Source organism: Aythya fuligula, chromosome 6 (assembly GCF_009819795.1).
Source record: "Aythya fuligula isolate bAytFul2 chromosome 6, bAytFul2.pri, whole genome shotgun sequence".
Lineage (NCBI taxonomy): Eukaryota > Metazoa > Chordata > Aves > Anseriformes > Anatidae > Aythya > Aythya fuligula.
The window spans coordinates 9,015,945-9,025,432 of record NC_045564.1 but is presented as its reverse complement, the minus strand read 5'-3'; the positions used below and the strand labels follow the sequence as shown (position 1 = coordinate 9,025,432).

The 9,488-nt window shown below is 49.1% G+C and overlaps 1 protein-coding gene across 5 annotated transcripts in view; it reads left to right on the top strand.

Annotated features, from left to right (window-relative positions):
- The first annotated feature begins 1,572 nt into the window (after window positions 1-1,572).
- LRRFIP1 (LRR binding FLII interacting protein 1) overlaps window positions 1,573-9,488 on the top strand; it is a 99,943-nt gene continuing 92,027 nt past the window's right edge. For all 5 annotated transcript variants that reach the window (XM_032190258.1, XM_032190256.1, XM_032190254.1 and 2 more), the window contains exon 1: window positions 1,573-1,668. In XM_032190258.1, coding sequence (XP_032046149.1) covers window positions 1,579-1,668 — 90 coding nt within the window. In that variant the 5' untranslated portion in view covers window positions 1,573-1,578. The remainder of the gene's footprint in view (window positions 1,669-9,488) is intronic.

The following is a 9,488-nucleotide window of genomic DNA, read 5'->3' as shown; positions in this document are numbered from 1 at the left end:
AAGGAAAACAAACAAGACACAGCGTTTCCGAGAAAGTAATGTCGACAGTTGTCCACCAAAGGTCTGCGTGATTCCTTGCTAAGTTTGTCCCATCGCGTTTCACTTGGGGCCCTGCAGGCATTGCCCTGCCGAGGAATGAAGACAATGGATTCGGCACAGGCACCGGCTATAAATAGTCACCTTGATGTCACTGGTATAAAAAGCAGCAAGTGACAATTAAGTAGTTTCTGGAGAACCAGAAGCCCAGTAGCCTGGATTGCATGGAGGGCGTTTATACCCATCTGGGGAAAGGGATTCTGCTAGAACTATTTTTTTTTCCTGAAGCAGCAACTGGTTGCTTTATGTCCTGATAAATGCCCTCATGGGAAGGGATGATATATTAAACTGCTTGACACAGTTTTGAATTCGAGGATCAGTCTTCTGCAGAAATGACCCAAATCCCCATCATCATACATGAAAACTTCCAGATAAGCCTTGGCTTTGGGTGTGCATGGGCTGACAGATCTGGTCAGCAAACCCAGAACCCTGTGGGTAGTGATGCTGTGGTGATTTCTGATTTTAGAACAGGTCTGATCTGTAATTTGGAGTTGCCCTGAGCTTTGGCTGTTTTCCTCCCCTTTCTAAGATTTATCTGGGGGCTCGATTTAGAGAGAGAGGGATTTAGATTAGATGTTAGGAAGAAATTTTTCACTCAGAGGGCGGTGAGGCCCTGGCACTGGTGGCCCAGAGAAGCTGTGGGTGCCCCGTTCCTGGAGGTGTTCAAGGCCAAAGTTGATGGGACTTTGGCCAGCCTGATCTGGTGGGTGGCATCCCTGGTGGGTGGGTCAGAACAGCGGTATGAGGGGATGTATTTGGGGTCAAAACAGTGGTACAAGGGGACGTATTTGGGGTCAGGACAGCGGTACAGGGGGATGTATTCGGGGCTAGAACAGCGTTATGTGGGGATGTATTTGGGGTTAGAACAGCGGTATGAGGGGACATATTTGGGGTCAGAACAGTGGCACGAGGGGATGTATTTGGGGTCAGAACAGTGGTATGAGGGGATGTACTCGGGGTATGAACAGTGGTACGAGGGCTGTGACAGGAATCCTGGAGATCACTGGCTCTTTGTTGGCGCCAGTTACTTCACCTCGGCTAAGCACCGAGCTGCTCGATGCTGGCAGTTTGGCGGAATTAACCACATCCACCAACCCACGGTACAAAACCCCAAACCCCAAACCCCTCACCCCAAAAGCCCCAAACCCCAACTCCTCTCCTCAAAACCTCAAATCCCTCACACCACACCCCACACGCCTCACGTGAAAACCCCCAGACCCCTCACCCCAAAACCCCAAACCCCTCACCCCAAATCCCCAAAACCCCGACCCCAAAACCTCTCTCCGCAAGCCCCTCCCGGCCGGAGCCGGCGGCGCATGCGCGGGGCGGGGGCGCTGTGTGTCGGGCTGCTGAGGGCGGGCAGGCGGCTGAGGCAGGAGCCGGGGGGGCGCGGGGCGGCTCCCACCCGATCCTCGCGGAGCCGGATCCCCCTCGATCCCCTCGGACCCGATCCCCTCCGGATCCCATCCTCCCCACCCCGCCATGGGGACGCAGGGCGCCGGCAGGAAGCGGCTGCCGAACCGGGAGCGCCTGACGGCAGAGGACGACGCGCTCAACCAGATCGCCCGTGAGGTGAGCGGCACCCCCTTGTCCTTCATCCCCCTCCTCCTCATCATCCTCATCCTCTTCCTCCTCCTCATCCTCCTCAGGGCTCCCAACGGCCGCCCACGAGCAGCCCCCCCGGCTCTAACGGCCGTAACGGCCGGGGGGTGCCCCCTCCTCATCCCCTCACAGGTGCGAGACGCAGCCCCTCAAAGACAAAAAACACACACAAAAATAACCCCAAAACACCATTATTTGCGCTTCTCCGCCTCAGCCACAACCCCTGGGGACAAAGCTGGATTTCTTTTGTGCGAGCAGCGTCCGGCAGCGGTGGCTTTCGGGAAGCTGAGCGCCCTTCCCTGGAGCAGCACCACAGCCTGGGATGCGTGTGGTGGTGGTGGCGGTGGTGGCAGTGGTGGTGACACCGCTTTGTGTCCCCACATCCTCACCCAAAGCAGCCCCAGACACCCCACCAGCACCGCCTGCCTCTGGGGCCGTCAGCCAGCCTGGATGTTCAAGGGCAAAGTCATTAAACGCTAAGTAAAAGGTAACGTTAATTGCAGCGGTGTGGGGCTATTTATGATCCGAGGGCTCCACTTAAGCCTGAAGCACTTAGGGTGTTTATACGTGAGGGAAACACTGCGTTGTGCCAGCCCAGGCAGGAGCCCTGCTGTACGTAGTCTGGCCTCTTTGCTGAGCAAAAATTGTCTGCTGTGGTGGGCTTGGTATTAATGACCGAGAACCAGGAGCGCTCCTTTTTCCTGGAGGTACGTATAAGAACAAAACGTACACCAAAAGACAGCAGAACGGTGTTTGCAGGCATAAATCTACTTGGAAACTGGCTTGCATATGTTTATATGTAATGAGTTAGGCATGTGGTTCATTAGACATCGCATCTTTGGGCTTGATGTGACTTTAAACAGTTAAGAACAGCTGATGACTGCCTTGTTCCTACCAGCTAATTCGTACTGATCGCGTACAGCTGCATGGGATCAATGGCAAATGTGGTGTGAATTTGGCTTTATGTTTATGTGGACTCTTTTGCATCCTTCCTCCGGTAATCTCCCAAAAAGGAGGCTGGTAACCCAGGCTCGAGCCTGGCCCTACAGCCCTGGGGTTCAGCTCCTCGCTGTGTCCAAGCTGGCTGCTGCTAAAGGTGGCTGTCCTGTTCCCTGCCTCTGCTCCCCTTTCTGCCAACACCTGTCTGATTTGGGTGGGTTGGCTGAAGGCATGACCTCAGCCAGATAAAACCCTCTGACGCCAATTAGGCTCTTCTGGTGTCCTTTCCTGAAGCTCAGTTGCTGCAGGGCAGTGTGCTGCTGATGGCTACAGAGGTAGAAGGCAGGCTTATAAACTTTGGATAGGGAGGTAGAAGGCAGACTTATAAATTTGAGTGATAATTTGCTGGTAGATTGAGTTACTTTTAACATCATGCTTCTCAGATTCAGCTTCTAAGGGCAGTTTTGATCTGGGACGTCTCTGCTGTTCTTGAGCTGTTTGTAGCATCTTTGGAATATGTGCTATATTAACTTCTCTGTGAGTGATTTAGATGGTACATTAACAGAAGTCAGATGTGCCTCAGTATGATGAGAAAATGCTCTTCTGTATGACAAGAAGAGGCTCTTTGAGCACTGCTGGGAATGGGAAGCTCCTGCGGAGGTAGTTTGAGGTGGGAGGACAGGAACGCCTTGTGTCCGCACGTTAGATAGCACGTAAGGATGACTGCGCTGTCTGCTGGAGCTTGAGTCATGATAACATCCTGGGAGTGACTTGGGGATGAGCGCTTAAATTCCACAACTGTGTCCTGGCCACTGTCCTCTGAGCAAAACAGAAATCTGTAACAAGAGGCCTAGGTTGTTCTTTTCTGCTTCATGGCTCTCTCCCACTTTCCTTTAGCTTGCCATATTGTTCTTTGCTGTATCACAAAGAGGTTTGACACTTAGAGTGTTGTTTGTTTGTTTTCTCTGAGCACGGGGTAAGGGACAACCCTATTTGAAAACTCCTCCGCAAGCGTGCCTTTTATCTTCTCCCTTGAGTGCTAAAACTGAACTGAGAAGTTCAAGGTTCAGCATTTTCCCATATTGTTTTAACTCCTTGCATTACTCCCTCTTTAGGTTTTATGCCCTTATCATGGTTTTGTTTAACTGCCTGCTCTTCACACAGGGAGTCCCGGCTGCATCCGTCTGTACAGTGCTAAGAACTCTTGAAAATGTAAAGTAAGCCTTTCATCTCCTCCTAATAAAGATGCTGAGTGTTGAGAAGTTTGCAAGGCGTATTGAGTCTTCATCTCTTCCAGCCTTCCTCACAGCTTTTTAGGCAAAGCTTACATGTAGACATACTTCTTGTGTAGGTTTTTACTCCTTTCTTTTTCACCTAGGAGCCGCAGGTACTCACAAATTGCTGGCTGGTTTGGATGGGAGTCTAAAAGGGGGTCCAAACCAGATTTATGCATAGAGATCCTGTGGTAAAACTACTTCTGGGAGCAAGCTGAAGTGTGTGCATCGTCTCTCCCGTCTGTTTTTCCTCTGGGGTGTTAGTGCTGCTTTGACAGTTTCCAGTTGTATTTTGTTGTTGTCAGAACATCTCCAAAAAAAAAAAAAAAAAAAAAAAAAAGATAGTTCTGACTGTACCGCACGCACGTAAGGGGATTTTACTGTACTGCATTTAAGGAGCCACTAAGGCTTGTAAGGACTTAACCTCCTGCTGTTTGAAGCATAAGCTGGCTGTTTGATTTGAGCTTGCAAATGGGCCATCTTGCCGTAGGTGCAGTCTCGCACGGACCAAAAGAGAGCTTTGTGCAGGGAAGAAGGCAGCCCTCGCCTCCGCAGGATGTGTGAACAGTGCTAAGAGGAAGCAACTGTAAGTGAGCGGAAGGAAATTGTAAAAGTGAAGCGTGCTGTAGTGACAGGCTTTTAGCAGTAGTGTTCAGATTAAAATGTTTGGGGGGATTTCTGAACTGGCTCAGCTGTAGGTGGCTTATCACCTTGTCTAGACGTGCTCAGAGCAGAGGGGAAGGCAGCACTGCTGTACATCACCTCGTCCGTCAGGTAAGAGCGCTGCCACACCAATAAATCCTGCTGCTGAGCTGGACTTGCAATTAAATGACTGGCAATTACGTTAATAAGGTGAAATCAAGGAACCTGGCGTTGTGAGTTTCAGACGGACACAGCTAACTGCTGCTCAGGGGTTGCTGTTCGTACACCTAGCTGCTGTTGCTGAGGTTATGCTTGCTGGCTGTCAGCTCCTGCAGATGAGAGCGGAGCTGATCAATGACAGGCTTCTCTGCTTTCAGACTCGTGTTGACGCCAGTAGATTATTCTGTGTTTAGGTCAATGGAAACTTTTGGGCTATTTTATTCCTCTCCGTGAATACATGCCAGCAGTGTTTGCAAAATCTAGCAGTTTGATACTCCTCGAGGTCCGTGCCAGCAGGAGCTGCGTGCGCACGCTGTGCCGGCATCTATGTGTGCTCTCGGGCTGGTGTACGTGTGTTTTGGGAAGGCAGCTAACCCTGGGCTTGTAAACCTTACGGGGACTGGTTTCCAGCCCTTTCCCTGCTTTTTGGATGGGTTTGGCATGATCACTTGGGACATCATTTCTAGGGGAGTATCTCTTCCTAAATTCCAGCCTGCTACTGTCATGGTGAAGTGCTCTGTGAGCAGAAGGAATTTTGCAAATACAATGAGAACTGCTGTCTACATAAATAAGATTTTTCCTGTAGGCAGATAATATTAATTACTGTCTTCTGTTTTCTTGAACAAGGAAAGCAAGGTCAGGGCAAACTTCTTGTTCTTATTAGGAAAGTAATTTAAACATTGCTTTCCTGATGTCTTGTGTACAGATGTGTTGTACTCCTCAGAACAATCCTGGCTGTCATCTCTGTGCTAAAAATCTTCTCTTTCATTGAGCGATTTACAAAGGAGAACTCTTTAACTGGTAATTAATTTGAAAAGTTATTGATTTGACTAATATAATTTGATTTTTTTCCTGTTAAAAGGTAATATTATGAGGTGTGCTTCATGATTTGTACACTGTATGTTACTTGCAGTATTCAAGAACTGTCACCTATATTTGTGTGTGTGTATATATACACTTTTTAAGTAACTGGCAACATTTGAATCATAGTTCTGATTGTTTCATTGAAGTTCTTAGTTTGAGCATTGATTTTCATTCTCAGTGATTAAAAAATGGTGATGTTATGCCCCTGTGAAGGAGCAGAAAGTGTAGCTGATGAGAAATGACATGAAATGCAGGTGAAGCTGACCAGCCTGCCCTACTGGGTGCAGTGAGAAGGCACCAAGCAACTCCAGAAGCCTAACTCGGACTTGCAGGACAAGTGAAGAGAAGCTGTGATAATTGTCCATAGAACATAAAGGCCTGGCTTTGAAACCGAGGTGCTAATTTGACTCTGGTTTACACACAGAAACCCTTTGCTGAATGTTCAAGCTGAATCAAGCAGCTTGGACACGTACGTGTGGAGCACAAGCCACGCAGACCTCAGCGAGCTGTTGCCCAGACCAGAGCGTTCCCTAAGGGTGTGCTAGGTAGTGCCAGCTAAGGGCTGCGCACCTCCTTAGTACAGTGGAGGAACTTTTCTGAGCAGCCCTTGGTATTTAGGAGGTGCACAAAGGCTTTTGTGAGCCAGATAAACAGTTCAGCCCTTAAAACCAGGCTGCTTTTTGGTACACCAGGTGCTTGTACCTGACCGACTTCTGAGTTTCTGTGCTGCCTGCCTTTGTGGCAGTGTTGCTGTATGAGAGCAGCTGATCTGAAGAAGCGTGTCTGGCTGTAGGGCTGTTGCTAGAATAGAAATTGTGAAGGCAAGGGATGCTCTTGGAGGGCTTGGGCCTGAGCCCAGCTGACCTAAATATAGGAGGGATGGAGGCCTTTGTAGGAAATGCTTGCCAGTAAGCTACGGAGAAGTGTTCCAAAGCTAAGGCCGTTTTATGTAGCAAATACGCTCTTCTTCATTGAACGTGCCGTTTATTGGCTGCGTAGCCAGAAAGCATTACATAAAGCCAGTGCCTTTTTCCTATAATCCTTCCCGAAGGAAATAAGTGAAGGAGCAGCTATGGATGGTTTAAGAGGCGAGACACAACTGTTAAGACCATCCCATTTCAGTTAAATGGGTGATTGTAGCCTGCGTCCCGGCTCACAATCCGCCTGTTGCGGCGTTAAATAACCGGTTGTCTGTTTGTGTGCCTGGGCCTGGCCTGGCCTCCTCAGCTGTTCCCTCACCGGCCAAGGAAACAGCTGTGTAGGAACCACGATTCCTATTTCAGGCAGGCCTGAGGCTGCTGTTAGGATTAACAGCACGGGGAGCCCAGCCTTCTTCTTTGCAAGCCCAGGTGCTGAGCTGGTCCGCAGGATGTGGTACTAATCACTGCCTCTTCTAGATGGGTGTCTTTTCCAGGCTGGTCGCTGAATAACGTTGGAGCTGAAGCGCACTTGCAGTGCTTTTAACACCATTCGGGTTTCCTTTCCTCATTTGGTTGTGAGGAGCATAATCCGTGTGGCATTTCAGGCTTGTGGAGCAAGGTATTTGTCCCTCCTGTCAAGTCAGCAGGTTGCCCGAGCAGCGAATCTGTCTAGCTGGATGTAAGCACTCACGGGCAAACCTTAAAATAGCAGCCCCGAAATACCAGCTGTTGTCTCGCTTCTGTGAAAATACTTTTTGGGGGAGAAGTTCCCTGCTGGAATGGAACGGGGCAGGGGGCGTTGCAGTAAGCCAAATTTTCCTTCAGATAGTCATGAGGTAGCTTTGAGAGCTTTTACAAACGGGAGAGGCTTCTGAGAAAGGAAAGTGGGCATAATTACACTGGCATTTCATCCCGGAGCTCTCTGCTGCTGGTGTTAATCCCGTGCACTTGCTCGTGGGTCTGAACCGGCTGGAGATGAATCGCTGGCCTTGTGCGTAGCGGAGAAATGGCAATGTTGTCTGGGCTTCCCTCACACGGTGCAGGCGAGGGAAGTGCTGGAGTGTGTTGTATGGAAAGAAGGCTGTGACATCAGCTCCCAAGGCGCTCTCTTCTCCTTCATGGTATTTTAGGTAGGGAACAAAAAGTAGGCTGGAGAACTTTCTCACTAAAGCTGGAAAAAGAACTGGCCTGCACATAGAAATGAGAGCGTTACATCAGTCCCTATCATAACATCAGTACTTGCAGGTGCTCTGAGGATGGAGAGCCCCCCGTGCTGTTGGTAAGAGGCAAGAAATGCAAGGAAACTCTCAAAGGCCTGCTTTTTAGAAGCTTTACCTGCTGAAATTGAAGCTTGGCATGGCGTAATAAGCACTTAAACAGCTGTACTTCACTGTTGGTAGTTTGAAGGTGTTTATTTGCCCTAGGAAGAGCTGAACGTCATGCCATGCAGTGCTTGCAGTATGGAAATGGCCTTCAATAGAGATTATCATGAAAGGCTGTGTGACAGTGTCCTGCTATGAACACGTATGCATTCTGCTCAGGTCTTTTAAAACCTTCTGATTTTTGGAGGCTACAGAGAAGGTACGAATCCCAGTATTTAGATACTGGGAAAGCACAGAAGTAATACTTCCAGATGGGCAGGAGTGTGACCTACCTCTAACCACCGTAATAATTTGAAACTGTCCATGTCACGAAGCATGAAGGGCAAGGCTGGGGGTTTATTTCCCAACGAGCAGGGCTGCAAGCACCTTCATGGCCTCACCAGCTGAGTTTTGGTTGTCCCTGGAGGAGAAGATAGCTCTGATTGCTTCCAGTGCTGGCAGCTGCGTGTTTTGGGACACGGATATCTGCTTAAAGCAATCTGCTGGCAGAAAGGAGCATACCCCTGGTGCAACAAGCTGTGCCCCACGGTAGGTGTGAGTTGCACTTGAGCCTACAGTCCTGCTCTGCTCCTTCAGTCCCCCAGCTGCGTCACCTTTTCCTGCAATTGAATTTCCGAGGCAGTGTGTACTGCCACTTTAGGGACATGTTCTTTGGGGCAGGGCTCTCTCTTTAAAACCCAACATTTTTCAAAGGTTTTGCTGCCAGCCGTAAAGAGTGGAAAACTAGCAGAACTGGGTTAGGGAACAATGTGTTTGGGGTGCTGTGTTTAATTGCATCTAACTGGCACAACTCTGAGCAATACTTTTAATCTGCTTTGCTCCTCTGCGTGGCTGCAGCCCACGTGCCAGCTGCTTGGCCCGGGCTGTGTTTTATCCACCTAAACACTACCGCAGCTTTTGAGAGTTGAGCTGCAGACAGCAGATAGAGAAAGTGATCAGCCGGTGCCAAATCCGAGCTGCGTTCCAGGCTTGGATGTGGTGAGGACGCCTGGTCGTTCGCTGATGCTTCTAGCTCCTGGCTGCTTTGTTCACAGCTCTGTTCTCCTTCCAGCACTGCTGTTGTGTGCAAGGTGAACATTTCTTTTGTGAGACAGCTTCATCTTGACAGCATAATTGCAAAAACTCAGGTTGGATTCTAGTTCTTGGATGCTTCGTGAGCTGTACTCTTGGAGGAAAAATATTTAGATTTTATTTTTGTATTGTATGTTGCTGTACAAGAAATCGGAGCCTTTGGTAAACCAAAATTGCCAGGTGTATCACCACCTCTGTGCTCCTATTTTTGATACCTGGCAATTAGGCAGGGCAGTGCTTGTTATCGTTGGCGTGTGAAGAAATGCAAAAACAACAGTTAGGATTTCAGAGCAGCAATTTGCTTTCCTCGGCTGTCAGAAGGTTGATGTTTTCTGTGAATGAGACTAGAGAGTTTGAATACAAGCTTCTGCCAAAGAAACAAGTGGGACAGAGTCACCAATTACTTCAGTCTTCCTCCAAAATAGGCTCTGAGGGCTGGGTTTTTCCCCACCATAAAAGTTGCAGCCTGCAGTTTTTTC